This window comes from Nannobrachium achirus (assembly GCF_963921795.1).
Source record: "Nannobrachium achirus genome assembly, chromosome: 6".
In the NCBI taxonomy this organism is placed as follows: Eukaryota; Metazoa; Chordata; class Actinopteri; order Myctophiformes; family Myctophidae; genus Nannobrachium; species Nannobrachium achirus.
The window spans coordinates 17,692,933-17,714,591 of record NC_137815.1 but is presented as its reverse complement, the minus strand read 5'-3'; the positions used below and the strand labels follow the sequence as shown (position 1 = coordinate 17,714,591).

Below are 21,659 nucleotides of genomic sequence, written 5' to 3'. Positions count from 1 at the left end.
CCCTGACGTCCGCTCCAAATGATTCTATCTCTGCAGAAAACCAAATAAGAACACAGCCCATACTTTCCTTCCACAGACACGGGAGCCAATACTTAACTTAACAACTTGAAGCTGCTGCTCTCTGTCAGCTGAGTGGGCCTAAATAAGGAGGGAGTTTTCCTTTGAGAGAGAACGACAGCTAGACTTAATGGATTTCCAGTCACCTTTTTCAGAAGAGGACTTTTCCTGTCCTGTGTGTCGTGACATATTTAAACATCCTGTTATCCTGCCATGCAGCCACAGCTTCTGCAAAGCCTGTCTGCAGGAATGGTGGACGCATAAGGTAATAAAAGTATGTCCAGTTTGTAAGAAAACATCTTCAATGGATGATCCTCCCTGTAACCTGGCCCTGAAGAACCTGTGTGAGACCCTCTTACAGGAAAAACATCAGAAAATGGATCCCAAGGAGGAGGTCCGGGAATCGCTGAAACTCTTACAGGAGAGGCTGGAGCTCTTTAATAGAGTTAAGACTAACTGTGAGCAAGCAGCAGAACACATTAAGGTCCAGACCCAGAGCACAGAGAGGAGCATTAAGGAACAGTTTAAGAAGCTTCATCAGTTTCTACAAGAGGACGAGGAGGCTAGGATCACTGCACTGAGGAAGGAAGAGGAGCAGAAGGGTCAGATGATTAATGAGAAAATTGAGGGTCTGAACAGAGACATATCAACACTGTCACACACAGTCAGGGCCATAGAAGAGGTGCTGCGAGCGGAACACATCTTATTCCTGCAGAACTACAAGGCCACAGTGGAAAGAGTTCAGCTCACACTGCAGGACTCGCAGCTGGTCTCAGGAGCGTTGATAGATGAGGCCAAGCACCTGGGCAACCTGACCTTCAAAGTCTGGCATAAGATGAAGGACATTGTCTCCTACAATCCCGTGATTCTGGACACCAACACCGCCTGTCCAGTGCTGATCCTGTCTGACGATCTGACCAGTGTGAGACGTGGAGAGGAACAGAGGCTTCCTGACAACCCAGAGAGGTTTGACTGCTGGTGCCATGTGCTGGGTTCTGAGGGCTTTGACTCTGGGATTCACAGCTGGGACGTAGAGGTTGGACACAGTAGACTCTGGTCAGTAGGTGTGCTAGCAGGGTCTTTTGAGAGGAAGGGAGACAGGGGGGGTCAATTCTGGGATATAATGTTAGCTGACGGTTTATACATAGCAGAATCCTCGCCATGGTCAATAACTGATCTCCCAGTGGAGCAGAAACCCCAGAGGATCAGAATCCAGCTGGACTGGAACAGAGGAAAGGTGTCCTTCTCTGATCCCGATACCAACACACTCTTACACACCTTCACGCACACTTTCACTGACAAACTCTTTCCATACGTTTTTAACGGTGACGAAACTCTCCCTCTCAAGATGTTACCAAGGAGGATCAATGTAATTAAAGAAGAGGACGACTTGGATGATCTGGTTCTTGATGTGGACTACTACATTTTAGAATCCATGTGATGTTGTGGTCTAGCACAGTCAACCTGAACTATAGTGTCTCCCATCAACTAAAATCTGCATGTACCAAAGAGTCCCAGCAGAGGACACAAATGACATTTAGTTATCATATCATTTAGAATCAAGAATCAAGTGTAGTTGTCACTTCTCAGGTACAAGCAGCGAAATGCAAGTGTGTGAATTCACCAAAATAGTGTCTAACATAAACATAACAATACTAAAAAAAGCGTAGCATAATAAAATGAAAAGTATATTGAAATAAATGTGAAAATAACAGCTGTGTATATGTACAACAGCAATAGCAACAGATACCTTGTAATATATACAGCAGTAGCAACATCAACACAACATTAAACATTATATACAAATAAGACACATTAAGGGAAGACCACACATTATGAAGTGGATGAGTGCTATAAGGAGAATGCAGCTCTGTGCTCAGCTTTTACGGTTATATAGTTGATAACTATAGTGAGTCAAATGTATAATCTGACATTAAAATGTAGATAAAAACTGATTTAGGTTGTCTAAAGTTGACTAAAGCAAATCTTTAACATGCTCTGTTGTAAATGCACAGTTCACTCCTCGATGCAAGTGAATGGAGCTTCCTCGGAAAGAGTGGAAATTCAACATTCAGTTTAATGAATGTTGATGATGATAATGTTTAGATGATGCGTGTCTGCTAGATTTTTGGTATAGTTTTGCTCGGTTATGCCAAGTTAACTGTTTATTTTTTCGCTCCTACATCTGACTTTGTCTGTTTAGGCCAAGCTTTCCAGGATGTTTGATGATTTTGTATTTATTTTTTCAATAAAATGTTTGTATTAACTTCATTGTCGCCTTGTGGAAAACTGGCCTCCGCATTTGATACATCCTACCTACTTAGGATTAGTAAGATATTATTCTATTAGCGTGGTTGGTCCGAGATTATTTTGTCAGCAAAGCGAACGTGCTTTGTGTAAACCTTGGTGCAACAGAAAAGTGAAGCTTTGGGTCATTTCCCACTGGATTCCTCCCGACACAGTGGCGTCAGTTCAGAAAGGGCTAAGGTATGGCAACATGACTGGTGTATTGCACGTGCACGAAGGCGTGCGTGCAAGACACCAGTCATGTTGCCATACCTTAGCAACAGGCATGATACATTTATTTTAAGTACATTCAATTTTTTCCCCATTTCTATGGTTTCTTGGACTGGATATGGCAGCCTGGAACGGTAGGTTCCGTACGGAACCATTGTTTACTTAGATATGGAAGGATGACCTCCCACTTGGGTAATGACGCCCCCTGGCGATCATTCAGAGAAACTACTTCAGCTCCCGTACTAACGTAGGTAGAAAGGGCCTGTCACTCAAACCGGAGTGACCCGCCTCCAGGCTATATGAACCCCCGGAGGCGGAAGTAACATCCTCTTAATACCACTCTCTGCCACATTCAGTGAAACAGAGGGGCATTACGTGGGAGGTCATCCTTCCATATCTAAGTAAACAATGGTTCCGTACGGAACCTACCGTTTACTGTCAATATTCCAGGATGACCTCCCACTTGGGATTCTTAAACTCCCCTCTAAGCCACAACCTACTCTCATACCCCCACACACCCCTCATACGGGTGAGCACAGCCCAAACGGGCGTGACCCATCACCCAGAAGGTCCCAGGCCCACCGGACCTGGGTGTGAAGGCATGAGAAAATAAAGAGAGACCCTGACAGACCGAAGTCCGCCTCATTCAACTAAATGAAAAGGACAAGTCCGCCTTATAAGTAAGACACACTATATAAGGAAAACACAGGGTCCCCCCAAAGTACCCCAGGTGGCTACATGCCCACCTGTGGGAGGGGAAGATCCGACTCCTCTATGACGTAGAGGAGGCAACTGCACCCAGAACCGAATGCGCTAGCGAAGAGGATTCGATATCCAGGTGATAGTAGGCTGCAAAGGTAGAAGGCGAAGACCAATTCGCCGAAACACAAATCTCCTGAACGGAGACTCCCTTTGCCAGTGCCCACGAAGTAGCCACACCTCTAGTGCTATGGGCTTTAAGTGCCGCCGGCACTTCCACACCCGCACTAGAGTAAGCCAGCCTAATAGCATCCACAATCCACCTCGAAAGAGTGGGTCTAGACACCGGCTTTCTGACAAGAACATTGCCCATTTCTACAAAGAGCTGAGAAGAAGCTCTAGAACCAGCAGTCCTGTCACAGTAGGCCTTCAATGCCCTGACAGGACAAAGGCAATTCAGCCGTTCATCCTCCACCGAGACAAACGGAGGAGGATGAAAAGCCAGAAGAACAACAGGCTCCTTAGGAACCACCATGTTCTTAGGAACAAACTTAAGATGAGGCTTGAGCAACACCTTGAGATCATTGTTCATAAACTGCATGCACTCCGCAGACACCGAGAGAGCTTGCAGGTCACCAACTCTTTTAGCCGTGGCCAAAGCCAGCAAAAGAGCCGTCTTGAAACTCAAAAGTTTCAAAGGCATCCCTACAAGCGGCTCAAAGGGAGCCCGACATAGGCCCCCTAGAACCACCTGCAGATCCCAAACTGGGAACAAAGACCTAGTCACCGGCCTCAAACGTTCAACTCCTTGCATGAACTTGATGACCTCCGGGACTTTAGAAGGTGCCTTGCCCGCCACCCCCAGGTGACAGGCATTAATAGCCGCCAAATACCCCCTAAGGGTAGAAAATGCTAGACCACTTCTCAAGCGGTTCTGCATAAATTCCAGAATTTCCTGGGCTGACGCCACATGAGCCACCACAGGTGGAACACGCGACTCACACCAGTCCTCAAAGGCATTCCACCTTCCATCATAAGACGCCCTCGTAGAGGGCGCCTTAGCACTCTGAATGGTAGCAACCACTTCAGAAGAAAAACCGGCTGCCAGCAGGTTTAACCTTTCACGTGCCAAACCCACAGGTCTAGGACCTGCAGGTCTTGGTGGAAGATCTCCCCCCTGGCCTGACTCAACAGGTCCCTGCACTGAGGCAGCTGCCAACCCGGTTCGCAAAGGAGAGGGGCTATCGCCGATCTCCACGTGCCCTTGTAGGGGGCCACCAGGAGCATCTCCAGACCGAACCTCCTGACTCTCTCCAGAGTGGGTCGGATTAAGTCGAAGGGGGGAAACGCGTACAGTAGACCTCTCGGCCACGTGTGCGCTAAGGCGTCCAACCCCAAGGGAGGACTGCCCTTCACCGCGAAGAACAACGGACACTTCGTATTCTCCGCTGACGCAAACAGGTCCGCCACTGGCTGACCAAACTTGCGAAAAATCTGGCTCACCACCCTGGGGTGGAGAGACCAATCCTCGTAGCGAGGACCTCCCCTGGACAGGAGATCTGCTCCGCTGTTGAGGAGACCTGGGACGTGTAAGGCCCTGATCGACTTGAGGCGCGACAAGCACCAAACCGTCAATTCTCGAGCCAGACGGTCCAGTGGCAACGACGACAGGCCCCCCTGTTTGTTGACATAAAACATGGCCGTCGTATTGTCTGTCCTGACCAGGACGTGACAATGCAAAATCCAAGGCTCGAAATGCTTGAGCGCCAGGAGTATAGCCATCAACTCCAAATAGTTGATGTGACGACCCCTCATCTCCAGAGGCCAAAGCCCCTGCGCTGTGCGCCCCTCGAAAGTGGCTCCCCATCCACTGAGACTGGCGTCTGTCGTGATCGACTTGCGGGAAACCACCTCGCCAATCGAGACTCCGCTGGTGAGGAACCCCTCCACCAGCCACGGAGACAGGGCGATCGCGCAGGAAGGGGAAACCGTAACCTTCTTGTACTTCAAGGAGGGCGGGATCCCGAGGGATAACATCCATCTTTGAAAAGGTCTCATATGAAACCTGCCCAAACGCAACAGATGTACTGCGGAAGCCATCATTCCCGTCAGTACCATGCAACTCCTGTAAGTGACCTCCTGGCCCACTTGAAAGGAGTCGAGACATTCCCGAAACCTGTCCACCCTCTCCTCTGAGAGACGGGCCGACATGTCGGATGAGTCCAGAAGGACCCCAATGAATGTAAGACGACTTGCTGGAGTCAGCATGCTCTTGCCGTGGTTGACTATGAAACCTAAGGCCTTCAGGTGAGCCAAAACCACTTGTGTGTGACGCGCCACTTCGTGGGCGGAGCTCGCTGAAATCATCCAATCGTCGATGTACGTCGCCAACCTGACGCCCTGCTGTCTCAGCGGGGCGATGGCTGCTTCGGTCACTTTCACGAAAACCCTCGGGCTCAGTGACAGACCGAAAGGGAGTACTGTATACTCGTACAGGCGACCCTCGAAGGCGAACCGAAGGAATTTCCTGTGTGGGGGATAAATCTGGACGTGCTGATAAGCATCCTTCAGATCCACTGAACAGTGGAAATCCCCTTGCCTGACCGACCGTAACATGGTGGGTACTGTTAGCATCCTGAAAACGTACTTCTTCAGGTACACGTTTAGTGCCTTTAGGTCCAGGATGGGACGTAGCCCCCCCCCCTTTTTGGGCACCAGGAAATAACGGCTCCAAAATCCCATGCGGGATTGGGTCCTGTCCAGCTCCACTATAGCACCCTTGCTTAGCAATGAGCTGATCTCTTCTCTCAAAAGACTTGCTTTTAAACCACGTGCTCTGGTATGAATAACCCTGCTCGAAAGCGGGGGTATATCTGCGAACTGTAACCTGTAACCCCTGGTTATCGTTCGAAATACCCAATGGCTCGGGTTGCATAACTTCCACTGGCGCGCACAGCGTGCTAGCGTGTTTTGAGCGAGAGAAACCCCACCACTGTGCTTCCGTGACGGCGGAGCTTTTTGGCGGCCGGACCGGAAGTGGGGAACCTGCGTATCCGTATCCGGAACGACCGGATGCGGAGCGCAAGGGTTCAATAGGCCGCATGGCGGAAACACCTTCTGGTTGTACCGCTTGACTAGCGGAGCTATTTTGCGGCGGGACCGGAAGTGGGGAACCTGCGTATCCGTATCCGGAACACCCGGATGCGGAGCGCGGGGGTTCAATAGGCCGCAAGGTGGAAACACCTTCTGATTGTACCGCTTGACTAGCGGAGCTCTTTTGCGGCCGGACCGGAAGCGGGGAGCTAGCGAATCCGTATCCGGTGAAACCGGAAGCGTTCGGTTTTCGCTCGATAGAGCGACAGGAAGAGCAAAGCGATTCGACTGATAAACAGACTCGCCCACAACTAAAGCATTCTCCCCTGACAGGAGAGGAACTTTTACGTTTAATACCTGCTCTAAGGCCTTTATGCTTGTCCCTTGACCCGGGCTCATAGTAGGCCGACAGAATTTCTGACTCAAGGTTAAATTCATAGCATCGCTCACGCGAGGGAAAATCCACTCGCGCGCATGAGGAACCATATAATTGTTTGACGTTAACATTACTGGTTGCTGATAAAACCTCTGACTGATTAAAGAGTCCTGACGGGACTCCATCATTCTTACAGGAGGCATGCATAAAGGATTCATATTGTCGACGCGAGGGATATCCCACTCGCGCGCTTGAGGAACCACATAATTGTTTGACATTAACATTACTGGATTCTGATAAAACCTGTGATTGATTATCGAGTCCTGACAGGACTTCATCATTACTACAGGAGGCATGCACGATGGGGTCGTCTGTGCTAGTGCGAGAGAGTTGGACAGAGACAGACTTTGCTCTTTCAACATGTTTATTGTCGACACAGGAGGCATCAAAATCAACATTTTCATTTCCCCGACACGGGGTACCGAAAAACGCCCTCGTTTGGGGGGAGGGGGACCGAGAGACACCTCGGACCCCCGCCCCAGCACAATTCCCCTCTTCAAAGTGTCATTTGCGCTGTCCCCTACCGCGGCCACCACGGTATGAAGACTGCTGCCTGCCATCCTTGGACGGGCGGCGCGGCTGAGCGCGCTCGGGAACCACAGCCTTGCTGCGGGGCCTGTCAGGCGCCCTGGCTGCAGAGGCTCCCCTGGAGGAAGACGAGTGCTTCTTAAAAGAAGCAGAGCGGCCCCTTTCCTTGGCGCGGGAGGAGCGGGACGTCCTCCTAGCTTGCTGCGGTTCATCCTGTGGCACTGTGGTGGACTCGACGATGTCCTTAGCCGCCTTGAAGAAGGTAACTCTACCCTGCAGCAGCTCCAAGCCCCCACCCATGAGGGTGGTGGGACTGTTCTCCATGTTTATGAGAGACTTGTACATCTCCCCGCGAGGACCTAGAGGCTTCTCGCCCACGTCCCTCTTAGGCTCGAGGTCGACATAGTCGAGCCAGCGGGCTCTCTCAGACTGGAGGTTGTAGTCCATGGACCTGCCCATCCACTTAACCGCATGCCAATTGACCTTCAGCATGATGTCAAATAGAGTGTTCAGTTCAGCTGTGTGCTCCCCCGTGGGCAGACCTTTGACCAGGTCCTTGGTGGAAGCGAGCAAGAGCTGGATCAGATTCAGGTCCTTAGCGGCCAGAGCAGCGGACCGGTAGGCGTTACGAGCCCTGTCCGACTGCAGCTTGTCCTCCAGGACAGTGAACCCCGGCGGGTTGGTGCCGACGGGGCCAACAAACGGCCCGTTTTTAGCTGTGCCTACATCTTTGTACTGGGGTCTGACGGAACTCAGAAAAGATTGTGCCAACAGGTGGTCCAGGTTAGGGCAGGTGGACATGCCTGCCTCCGCACCGCCCACCAAATCCAACACAGAAAAAGGCAGCTTCCTGGGGTCTTTATGTGTCTTCCATGAGGAATGGAGGGCCTTGGTGAAACCTTTCACCAGCGGCAGCCTGGAGAGGACATACGGGGCGGGAACCGAAGGCTCCTGCCCGGGCATTTCGTCATCATCCTCGGCCTCTTCAGAGGGGAGAGGAGGTGGCAACTCCTCTCCAACTCTGGCCAGAGCTCTCATGTAGACTGTGAGATGATCCAGCATTTCTGCTGCGGAATCGACGTCCTCTGCTCCCGCTTCACTCGCTTGACTGGCGGGTGGAGGGGCAGTGGTGCCTGAGGAGGCCTGGGAGCTCCCTGCGGCGTCCAGTTGACGTGCTGGAGCCGCAGGGGCATTACCTTTCACAGTGACCGTGAGTCGAGAACCCTCGTCCTCGACGGAGTCCTCCTCCTCCTCGGCCGTGTATCCAGAGTATTCAGAACCAGAACCCTCGCTCTGACAGGAGCTCAGGTCCGACTCTCGCCTGAAGGTCTGGACTGTTTTGGTGATGCTCACGTCGAGGGGGACGTCCCCGACGGTCACATCCAAGCGTTTCTTTTTGGGCACCGCGCCCGAAGGGGAAAAGGCTACCGGAGATTTCTGGATGTTAGCCTTCTTGGTCGCCTTCTTAGCGGCGACTTCACCAGACCCGCCAGCTCCAGTGACAGTGGAGCTAGCTGCGGTCGGTTGCGCGGCAGGCGGTGTCTCATGTAGCACGGCGCCATCTTGACTTGGAATGGCGCGCTGATTGCCAAGCGGATCTCCGGAAGGCAGCGCCGCACCTTGACCAACGGTGCGGGCCGCCTGGGGAAGGAAAGACTGGGCTGTGGGGTTGAGAGCAGTGGACCCACCTGGTGGAGCGCAGGCCCCGAGGCCTGCCCTGGCTAGGTAGAACCGGTGTATCAGTACATCGTGGTCGTAGGCCACGCAGCAGTCACAGAAAGGTCCTGCTCTCCCCTGAGGACTCAGTGCAGAGAAGGCGTGTGCAACGCCCATGCAGCCGACACAGAGATGGTGAAGATCCTGTCCGTCGATGAGTCCTGGACAGCCTGGACATTGCCTCGGCAGGAAAGCCAGAGGATCCATGGCGAAGCACTGTAGATAGAGTTAACCAGAAGCAGACGAGCTAACAAGCTAACGGCTAAGGCTAGGCCACGCTTGATTCGGGCAGGGCCTGAACAAGCGGTAAGCAGTGTAGCTAACGTTAACAATAGCAGACGAGCTAACAAGCTAACGGCTAATGCTATGCCACGCTTGCTTCGGCGGAGGCCTGAACAAGCAGTAATAATCCTTTGTTATAAAAGGAAATAACCGTCGATTTAGGACGGAACAAGAATAAGTATTCTTAAGTACGGGTTAATTCAACACTCGCCGGTGGGCGACTCCAATGCCACCGCTTTAGGCTAATGCGCGAAGAATAATAATACAAAGGCTGAGTTTCAACTTATCTGAATGTGATATCGCAGAGAGTGAAAAGAGGATGTTACTTCCGCCTCCGGGGGTTCATATAGCCTGGAGGCGGGTCACTCCGGTTTGAGTGACAGGCCCTTCCTACCTACGTTAGTACGGGAGCTGAAGTAGTTTCTCTGAATGATCGCCAGGGGGCGTCATTACCCAAGTGGGAGGTCATCCTGGAATATTGACAGTAAACGGTTGTTCAAATGCAGCTAAACTTGGCATGTTTAGTAAACGTGCCACAATTAACAATAATGCATTGCACCTGTGCAGCTGACCTGCGGAACCTGGGAATATACCATTCTGTCAAGATGGGGAGAATATAATTATAATACCTTGTTAAAGTGACCATTTTGTTACATTTTGCATTTGTAGTTATTTATTTTACTGTAATTTAACAACATAATAACCAGCACAGATAGACAAAGAGACAATCATGGATTTATATTTAAAAGGAACTTTTATTTTCCCCCCTGGACCCAGGGTAGCCGCATACCCCTGCCATACCCAATTGACGCCCCTGGACTCGCATCAGTGCAACCACACTTTCACACTTTTCTGTTTTTTTATTTTTATTTTTTAGATTTTTCTATTCATTGAGTTCTCATACATACAAGTAAATAGATGGTGTATAAAATGAAAGCCCAACATGTACAAAGCGTTAATAACGCTTAACTCTGAACTAAGTAAGATCTGCACATGGCTTAACGACAACAAATTATCAATTCACCTGGGAAAAACGGAGTCCATCCTCTTTGGATCAAATCATAACCTCCAAAAAGTCGATAACTTCACAATCAAAGTGGGTGACAAGGTCATAACACGAAAAAACGAAATCTCTTACTTAGGATGCATCCTTGAAGCTAATCTTTCCAGTGAAAAGATGACTTCTAAAGTAATAAATAAAATCAACCAACGAACTCGTTTCCTACAGAGGATCGCCCCGATGGTCAATTTCAACACACTGAAGACCATAGCTGGTGCAATAATCCAGCCCCTCTTTGACTACGGAGTCCACGTATGGTATCGTGACGCCCCACAAGCCCTGAAAACTAAACTCCAAACAGCCCAAAATAAACTAATTAGGGTCCTACTTCACCTTCCCTATCAGACTCACCTCACCGCTGCTCACCAGTTAAGAGTGGGGTGGCTCAGAGTAGATGACAGAGTACAGCAACTTGCAATGGGCCTGGTGTACAAGATACACTACACCACTATGATACCCAAGTACCTATCAAAATACTTTATAAACATTAAGGATGTCCATAATTACAACACCAGAGGCAGCGCCACAGATCACTTTCAACCTAGAGTCAAAACCAACAAAGGGTCAAACTCTTTTTTCTGCTATACCACCAAAATGTGGAAAGCCTTACCGAAGGCCATAAAGGAGTGTGGATCACTAGCATCCTTTAAAATTGCCCTGAAAAACCACTTACAGGCAGCAGCCGTTCGCAACTGGTAAAAAAATGAACCTAGCCCAACCCTATACCCTCCCCTGCCCCTTCTTTGTATATACTGTTTGTTTTAGACTTACTGTCTTCTTTTTTTTTTTTTTTTTACATATCTACTGCATAGTACTGTGTTCTATGTGTCTGTCATTCAATGTTATATGAGATACTTCAATGGTTTCCAGTGCAGGCCCGGATTGACAGTAGGGAGTAGAGGGACGATTCCCGGTGGACGCCGCGCCGCCCCCCCCCCCCCCCCCCCCCAAAAAAAAAAAAAGGAAAGATAAATTTCCCCTAGCCTCAGGCCAGCTACAGCCAGTGCAGCGCAGCGCTTGATTGTGCTTTAAACTGGCGTGGTGCCTCCTGAAAAAAATAAAAAGATCCCCTTTGCGCAGGCCACATAGCCAGCAGCAGCAGGGCTTCATAGTGCAGCCCTGCCTGTGTAACTTGACACCACAGCTGGCCTGTGCTGACAGCTACTCGCCCCCTCCCCTCTCTAAACAGAAAAGCAACGTGTGTTTTCTCCCCAAGCAAGGGATTGGTCAAAAAGGACAGCAATCAACTTTTTTTTTAGAAGAATCAATGCGTGATTGGTTAGTTTGGCTTTCTGGCCAGGCCCTACCACAAGCGTGCTCACAGACAGACCGACCGGCTAAGGAAGGCAGCACACAAACACACGTCTGACTGAGGATAGTGGCCAGACAGCAGAGAGAAGAAGGCGACAAAATAAATAAATAAATAGTTAAATTATGGACCCCAACCCCAGCCCCATAGCCCCACAAAAGTTTCTCAACATGCATGTGGATCCCTAGGGGAGCATTAGGCCAGATAAATTCATTGCCATTATTAGGATTATTAAGAACACAATTTGTTCCATTTTGTACCCTAAACAAATAGACCATTTTAATAGCATGAACACAAATTGCTGTCTGTAATGACTCTCAAGTTACACTTGAGGGTTTGGAGGAAACATTTGGTGGATACTAGTATGCACAACTCTAAAATAACTGGTGCAATTTTGTGTTGGAGCGCCTCTGTGCGGCTGCAGAGTTAAGGTGCTATCTATCCCTGAGACCACACTACTAAGTGATTATGCTAATGTATGGACAGAAGTTAAGAAATGGGAAACATTGTACTGAGTTGGAGTTTCATACACCATCTTCAGGCATATTCTACACTATTGTTGTCATTTTATATATAATTTGAGCTTGACTGTGATACATGTGGCTACCTGATTGATTGATGTTTTTGTGGGATAGAGAAAAATGTGAAGCTGCTGTGCTGTTGAAACAGACAATCTGTAAGCTAGCTATGTGGTATGTTGTTTGTAGGGTGGAGGCCAGTGCTTGTTAGTTCCAGTAATTATTCCACAATGTCTTCCTAACTGAATAGGAGGTTCCATAGCACTACTAGCAGAATGGAACTACTAGCAGATAGTGATGATTCTAACTGAATATAAGATTATTCCGGGGGAGAGGTGCATGCAGAGCTCTACTCAGTGATAATACAGTAGGGCCTACAGTACTAGATTGTACAGTTTTACATTGAACATTGGCGTTTGCATATAATATTGATATAGTAAGCTGACATCTAAATGCTTTGCTGACAAAATAATACTATATTTTTATTTAATTGCATACCATATAAATAATATGGACTGGATATAGAACACTTTCTAGTGTGACTGTTGGTATATGGAATAATGATTTTCAGTGATTACTTAGCCCATGTGGAAAGGAAAAATGCTGTAACTGTTGTCTTCATACGATTGCTCCTGTGACATACTGCACTGTCTGCACTCTGCACAGAAGCGAGTGTTGTAGTGACTACTTCTGTAGGCCTACAGTGGGTGGTATATATTAGTATATTCGTTTTTTATGTGTTTTGTTTTACAAGAAACATCTCAGCCAAACAGAACTGAAGCTCTGTAAGGCTGTCACATGTGTGTGAGTGCGGGTGGCAGGCGCGTTCATGTGTTTTCATGTTGCCTAGTGTTTGGGTAGGGTGGCCTGGAAGGGTGTATGGGTCCCTATGGACCAGACAGGCCCAGTCCGGCCCTGTTCCAGTGGAAATAAGCTTAGTCTTTTCATGGATCTCCTTTTAGTAGACCTTGTACCAGTGAACTGTACCGTCATGAAACTGTACCTTTTCCTATGCAAACTTCTAATAAAGTCTTCAATCAATCAATCAATCAATAAGGCGACATCATGCATGGAGTTCATTGACATGAACATTTCGAGGCACTTAAAGCTATACTGTGTAAGTTGCTCAACTAGTGGTCAGTAGCGTCCGCGTCTTTCGGCCGTTTTTCGCCGCGGACCGGGCCTCACACCCCCGCGTCACCCCCGCGTCTGCCTCCATCTCGCCGAGATCTATCTTTGGAGGGGTCCCTGGTTCCTGTGCGTTCAGGCATTCCGGAGAAACGGAGTGTTTCACCCGAGTATAGATAGAGACACACGGGCGCCTACAAATATGGCCGCCCTATTGTGATAGCTAGCGACCCCACTTCAAGATGCGCTGTGATTGGCCGGCAGTGTATAACCCTCGCTGTGATTGGCCGGTAGTGTATGATGACGTCATTTTGCCTGGAAATCCCACCCCTGTCACTGCTAGAAGAAAATATATAAAGAGAAGGCTTCAGAAGCTGAAAATAACGGAGTGGGTGTTCTAAAACTTTAGCGATTTAAGAGTTAGGACAATTTTAAGATTTGTTTTATAAAAAAAGTTACATGGTATAACTTTAAGTCACTTCTGGATAAAAATGAGCCATTTCACATTCACTTATTTTTCGTCTTTTTTTTTAAGTAGGCCTACTACTTAGTTTGAGATGGCCATGGTTAACCAGTTTAACCGTTAACCGTTTAACTGCTAACCATTAAAATGACCCCTGGCTGATAAGCCAGGGATGCCTTAAAACATTGTCCTCTATAACTAAAATTCAAACATTTTATTTATTTTAGAAATGGTTCATCTTTCAACCCCACCATAAGTTGTTGATGCCATTTGGCCAGGGGGGCAATTATAATGTATTTAGGCATAAGCCTTATTAGCCAGGGATCCTTTTAAGAAATGATTCGACCGGATTGGTCCTCATTATTTACTCACCATCACCAAAGACAACATTTACCCACATCTGGCTAGTAGGGTAATCTCTTCAAAGAATCCTCCACATGGTAGCCAGATAAGTCGACCTCTTTCAAAGTCGACCCAGACTCGTTTCCCAACGGGTCTGAGGCCTTAAACTAGATGCAGATTAGACTAAAATCAAATCTGTGCTTCTGGGGGTCCCTGGAACAAAAAAGTTTGCAATAGGGGTCCATGCGTGGAACAAACTATTTTGAGATGGGGGTCCACGGCCAAAAATACATTTTGGGAGTCCTTAACCACTGATAGGCACATTCTACAAATGTCTTCTAAATCCTAACAATTTTCTGAAAAAAACTTATGTGGCCATCAGTGTTTCTCAAACTTTGTCATGTGAAGGACCCCCAGAATGATATGTATTTGGCTACGGACCCCCATCACAAAATATTTTGTTCCAGGGACCCCCAGAAGCAAATATTTGATTTTTGTCTATTCTGCATCTAGCTAAGGCCTCAGACCCGACGAGTTTGGGGTCGACTTTGAAAGAGGTCGACTTTTCTGGCATTCCTCCACATCACAGAGTGCTTGTTTTCATTCAAGAAGTTCCCAGAACTTTCTGTGCAACCCTTGACCCCAACAAAAGAGAAACCCTTAAAGTGACACAGAGGGCTTACAAAGAACTGCAGGCATATTTGCTCCTAGCCTAGAATGACAGTGCCACATAGTGGAGTTTATGTAAAACTGCAGGCATACTTGCCACTGGGCTACAATGAAGAACAGGTTCTATTGAAACTAGGGAATTTGGAGCCAGCATATAGTCTATGCATATCGGTAGTTTCAATGGGGTTCATATTCTCAATGGCTCTAGACTAGTTGTTTTAATGCAAATTCAGAAATGCAATTATCATCCGATTAGATTAGTAATGACATTCATGAATGATCACTGCAACCATTTCCCTCGTCAGCCTTACCTATAGCAACTCACAAATGATTACATTGTTGTCACATTGATTATCACCCTTTCATACTTTAAACTGAAGTTTAACGGTAATGTCCCTCTCATGTGGAATGTGATTTGCTGTAAAATACAGTATCGATCAATATGTATAGTGGTTAACAAGATGGGAAGTTATGTAATAAAGGCATGTGACAATTTGGAACCTTAAGGATTAAAGGATATTGTAGTTATTGTATTAACTGGGAATATATCGTCTTATTGCGTGGAAGGAATTAAGAGATAGCTGTAGGTACCAACATGAACATAAAACTAAGATGAACATGGTACAGTGTAACTTACCGGTAGACAGGCTGTAATGCACCACTGTTAACTATCCCCTAGTCCTACTGTGTTAGTGACATAATAACTGGTCTGTGATCTAAAACAGACAACATTGCTTACACTAAAAGGGGGATTTAAAATGTTTTACATCACAGCCTGCACACATGTAACTATAGTCATCATCACCCCATATGAAACTAAGCTATGACCCATTGCATTAGTGGAATGCATCTGATATCAATCTGAATAGTCTGGCCACTTTATTAATGGGCAAAACAAAAGGAGAACCAAATGAGAGACAATCACACTAAATTATAATTATACAAGGTTAATATTGAAGTTGTCTTGAGTGTCAAATCAGCTAATTATTTTCGAAGAATAGCTGTTTTGAGTATTGTTGTGTGCTTGTCCTTTCCCCAAATAAAAATCCCTTTCCGAAACAGATTTTTAAGCAGATACTCTTCTCCAGTGTGGAAAATGACAGGGTAAATACTAAATAGTCATGTTCCTCTTAGGTCAACTGATTAAGAAAACATGTTTAATAAAGAAAATAAGTAGGCCTACTGTGATTAGGATCCAGGGAGGATTTATCCCAATCAATTTAAGGTGCTACAGCACGGTAACACAACATGTATTACACTTTGACCCATGTTGGGCATGTGATGAAATAAACATTGTTTTTTAATACAGCCACTGATACAGCCACTGATACAACCATTCCAACGATCTTGTGTTCTGATTTTATTGTCCTCGTTGTTTTGGAGAGTGAAACTTCACAAGCTACTATAGCTTGTATAGTCTGCATTGGACTGCAAACATGTTATCACAGGGAGACATATTAGTTTGGTCAGTTTTCATGAATAGTCTAAAGGCCCTATGGTGAATATTTTAGTTTGATATAAATGTGTGGCAATGAGTGGCATACTTTACTTGGATAACTGAGGATAATGGGTAAATAAATACAGACTTTGGGAATGAGAAACTGTGCTTACAGAAAGTAATCTCAAATTAACACATTTTCTTTGATAATTATTTGACTATGGAGTGGTTTCTTTGGACTTGCAGTGGTGTCAAGGGTTAAGTGTGGGGGGTGGGGGATCTGTTAACCAACAGTTGTCCAGTAGGCTGCAGTTTCTGTCTATTGTTGGTGGTCAGGTGTGTCCCACCCCCCACTCTGATTGGACCCTCAGACCCCCTCTGCGAGTATTTAGCAGGGCTCTGTTTTGTCTAGTGTCACTTGATTAAGTGGTGTTGTTGTTAAGAGGCTGAACTGAACTAATCTACTCTGAACTTGCAGAAGTAATAAGGTATGTACTTTGATTTCACAATGCTTGTCTTAATTTGACTTTTGATTAATTGAAATGCTATGGTTTTTTGGTATACAAAAAATAAGGTTTCCATCTACTGCTAGCAGACGTTCACACCAAACTTTTCCTGATTTGATCTTTTTGCAATGGTTTTGAATAGGAACGAAATGTGGCAAAACACCTAATTCCATTCAAATCCATAGCAACAAGATGGCCACATTGGCAGAGTCAATGTTACATGTGACCGTACCATTAGACTAATTGTGCTTGTACATTGCAAGAAACACACTCTCCAGATAACTTGAAGCAATTCAATAATGTACAATCATGATTTTCAGACAGTGTACACTATGCAACCCAAGTGCAACTTGTTTAAAACTTACAACTAACTGAATTGTAAACGTCTCACAGTATTAAGCCAGATTAATGGTAATTAATGATGATAATTAAACTAGTATTAACATTACATACCTCAACTCATAATGCTAACACTGTTGTTTCCTCTACTAGAACTCAACACAACACTGACCATGTCAACCTCAGGGGACATTCCAGAGGAGGAAGTAGCCGACACCTTGGATTCCTATTTGACTCGGCAGGAAGAGGAACTCACCTGTCCTGTGTGCCGTGACATCTTTAAACACCCTGTTATCCTGTCGTGCAGCCACACCTTCTGCAAATCCTGTATGCAGCAGTGGTGGACAGGAAAACCAACAGAGGACAAGGACTGTCCTGTTTGCAAAACAAACACCTCCCAAGATCGACCTCCTATCAACTTGGCGTTGAAGAACCTTTGTGAGAACTTCTTAGAGGAGAGAAGTCACAGGTGCATGTCTGAGGTTCTCTGCACTCTGCACGACGAGAAACTCAGGCTGTTCTGTCTTGATGATGAACATCTGGCATGCCTTGTGTGCAGAGATTCTGAAATACACGCTGGACATAAGTTCAGGCCCATTTACGAATCTGCTAAACACCTCAAAGAGGACCTCCAGGAACCACTGAAGGCCTTACAGGAGAGACTAGAGGACTTTAAAGATATTAAAGCTGGATATCGTCAAACAGCAGAATACATTAAGCTGCAGGCCCAACACACGGAGATGCAGATTAAGAGACAGTTCAAGAATATTCGGGAGTATCTACGTCGAGAAGAGAAGGCCAGAATCGCTGCGCTGTGGGACGAAGAGAAGCAGAAAAGTCAGATGTTGATGGAGAAGATCGAAGGTCTGCGCAGAGAGATGGCGTCTCTTTCCAGAATCATCAGAGACGTCGAGGCAGATGACGTCTCATTCCTGCAGAACTATAAAACCACAGTGGAGAGAGTCCAGCGCACACGACCAGACCCACAGCCAGTTTCAAAGGTAGTGATGGACGTGGCCAAACACCTGGGCAACCTGACCTTCAGAGCCTGGGTCAAGATGAAGGAGATTGTCTCCTACACCCCTGTGATCCTGGATCCCAACACAGTCTTCACTGGATTCATCCTGTCCGACGATCTGACCAGTGTGTTGTACAACGAAGACGCACGTGACGAGCTCTACACCAACCCAGAGAGGTTGGACTACCTGCACATCGTCCTGGGTTCAGAGGGACTCGACTCGGGGACTCACAGCTGGGACATTGAAGTTGGAAACAACAACTTCTGGGAACTGGGGGTGTTGGAAGAGTCGTTCCAGATTAAGGGCAACGGTGGGGATCGGGGTATGTTCTGGTGTTTAGGGTTTTGGAACGGTAGATACACAGCCAGCTCCAAGGCAGGGTCGGGGACGGCTCTCTCTGTGGAGCAGAAGCCCTGGAGGATCAGAGTCCAGCTGGACTGGAGCAGAGGAGAGCTGTCCTTCTCCGATCCTGATACCAACACACACCTGCACACCTTCACACACACCTTCACTGAGAAACTGTTCCCGTGCATTTCTACCATTCACCATCTCCCTCTGAGGGTGTTACCTGGCACGGTGAGCGTCACCCTGGAACACCACAGCTAGACGTTAAGACAATTTAGCAAGTTTTAGATAGGAGCAACTCTACACCAAACATATCCACAGTATTTATTTATGTTACTCATTTTGGGAGATGCGTGATGTGCAGCAACAACAAGAAGTTGTTGCTGAGATGTTGAACACTGAATTGTAAATACAGAAGGCTGTTTTGACTTGTCTTTGCACACCGCATAGTGGGGTTTCATTTGAATTACTTTTATATAACCCGCTTTTATATATTTATATACATTTTTTATACTGTTGATTTAGTCCAGTATAGGCAGTTTGGTTATAATAATTTCAGAGGGTGGTATCATGGACCACAGCAACTACCCTCTACGGCTAGACTTTGTTTCATTGTATTTTTACTTTTGAATTGCAATAAACATTCAGATAAAAGGTGAATTGTGTCTGTGTGTTTTATTGGAGTACTGTGTGGTCATGGTCGATGTCAGTCACCCACATGAAATTCCCTTTGGAAGGCATGGCTACAAACATTTGACTACACTTAAACTCAACTAAATAAAATCATACATTTTTGGAGCTGTGTGGAACACAAGCTCCCTATACGTGGCCGTGTGTGTGGGTCTGTCTGTCTGTCTCCGTGTCTGTCTGTAGCCTGCAGTAACCTTTTCTGACCACACATGTTAAGGGAGGGGCGCTGTTGCACACACACACACACACACACACACACACACACACACACACACACACACACACACACACACACACAGCTCCACTTCGAACAGAGGTTCGATTTTCTTGTAAATGTCAACATGCCCAGCATTGCCCAAGAGTGGTTCTCAGCCATGTTGAGCTGTGCACCCCCATTTAAAAATATTTGGTGACTGGGACATTTTACAATTTAGGAAACACTCTTAATCCATAGCGATTTACAGTATACGCAAGAACAGCACAAGGTAATTATCAAATGCATAGAAGTAGTCTTCTTAAAAACCTAGTTAAACCAATCAAGGATCTATTGAATGAAATCAAAAACACAAATAATCTTTATATCAAAGCTATACACACACTCACTATATGCATTAATTGTTTGCCTTCTATGGTCTAAGGTGGAGCCAGAAGAGGTGAATCCTCAGACTGTGGTGGGACCTAAAGAAGATTTTTGGTGTTTTCAAAATGATTCCAAACCTTTGTAAATGTTCTTCTAAAGTGTTACCTGGGAAGGCTTGTGTCACTCTGGAAAATAATTTTACACAACATTTCAAGCATATTCATTCACAGTTTTATTAGTTTTACTGATTCCCAAACTGTGGGTCTCTGATCCATTTTTGTGGGGTCTTTTGCCTTTGTTTTTTGTTTCCTATTTTTTGTTTCATTATAGTTGAAAACAAATTTTATGAATAGAAAAAATAAATAACAAATAATCAAAGACATTCCCTAATTTAGAAAAACAAATGTTTAAGAAGTTGTGAAAATAGCATTTCTGCAAGCTTGTGGTGCTGCAAGTTTATACATCTGCTATTTACACTAGGTGTCGGGCAAACGTCTAATTTCTCTTTTGGGTCTTGAGCTAAAAAGTAGGGGAACCCCATGACTAATGTAGGCCTAATGATAATGTATGCCTACTACACATAGTTCAATCTGTCGGCTAGAGGAGTACTGTGATCAACAAGTCAGCATCTGATTAGTAAAAAGGCAGTGATTTGCTTTAGATTTGTTTGAATGGCAGGATGCCGTATGCACACGCATACTCTGAAGAGTGACAGGTCTATTGTTTAATGTGTGAGTTCCTTCACAAGCGGCCATTAATTATCACCTCAAGAAGGACAATAGCCACACATAACACAAGCCTCCACCTCGTCACATTCACTGCCCCCAGCCCCTCCTCCTGTGTATCAGATGCGTATCGTTGCATCTTCTGCACATCTTTGCATACATGTCTTTTTAAAGTGAACATTTGCAACTCAAATTTTGCCTCTGGATATTTTAGATGGGGGTCCATGGCCAAATACATATAATTTTGGGGGTCCTTGACATGAAAACGTTTGAGCACCACACTGATATAGAGACAGGTTTTTCAAAACCTGTTAAGATTTAGGAGACTTTTATAGAAGGTGTAACACGGTACACCACTGGTGGAAGGGCAATAATAAATGCAATGTATCTCTCTATTTATTTTTTAAATTGTCATTTACTGACATTTTGTTTCTCCTTCAAAGTGGCAAACTGACTAACCACGTTTTCATTGAAATCAGCATGTTCTGCTGCAGGTCGTGTTCAGTTTCAGGGTCCCTATAGGGACTCTAGGGACTAGACTACTTGTAAAGTATGCAAACACTTTTAGATTAGCCAGTTGAAAAATACATTTTCTGGTGAGATTTGTCTGAACTATTCCAAAATACAGTAATGGTATTACATGATCACTCACATGGGTTGAACCAATAGACAACTTTTAAGCAATTGTTGTTGGTCCCATAGACTTGTGGGTGTCTATGTACAGGTATAGGCCTATGGTTGAAAATGTGTAGAGTTGCATGGAATAGATTGAAAATGTTCTTTCTTTTTTGGGGAGGGGGGACGGGGGCATAACTTCAACCCATCATTTTGCTCAAAGTTAGGAACACAGTAAATAAAGTTTGACACAAAACTACCTCTGACGTACTTAGAAAAGTACAATGTCAACTTTAATGTTTGTCTGTGAAGGTCACTGCTGTCCATTCTGCATGTGCTGCTGTCATTTGCATGTAAATGTTTTACATTTGTTTTACAGTAAAACAAAAGACTATTATTCATGTGTTCTGTGAGTCTCTCTCTCTGCAGCTATGGTCACTCAAGTCACTATAGAAACCTAATTTGCCAGTGCTTGTATGTGATTGATTGTACACCACTCCATCTTATTGTATCTTTTGTTTTATCAGGTTAATCTGTGTTGTTACTAGGGATGCCCCGATCAGGTTTTTTTTTGCTCCCGATCCG

At 46.0% G+C, this 21,659-nt stretch overlaps 2 protein-coding genes across 2 annotated transcripts; both read left to right on the top strand.

The window, feature by feature from the left end:
• Positions 1–361: 361 nt before the first annotated feature.
• On the top strand, positions 362–1,498 carry LOC308286866 (E3 ubiquitin-protein ligase TRIM35-like; the record flags this gene model as incomplete). Its single annotated transcript, XM_080727989.1, has 1 exon — positions 362–1,498. One exon carries the CDS (start codon positions 362–364, stop codon positions 1,496–1,498), a length of 1,137 nt encoding a protein of 378 aa, XP_080584115.1.
• A 15,775-nt stretch (positions 1,499–17,273) lies between these two features.
• Positions 17,274–18,725, top strand: LOC308286865 (zinc-binding protein A33-like; the record flags this gene model as incomplete). The annotated part of the gene is made up of 1 exon (XM_080727988.1): positions 17,274–18,725. The coding sequence occupies one exon, from the start codon at positions 17,274–17,276 to the stop codon at positions 18,723–18,725; it is 1,452 nt and encodes a 483-aa protein (XP_080584114.1).
• Positions 18,726–21,659: the final 2,934 nt, after the last annotated feature.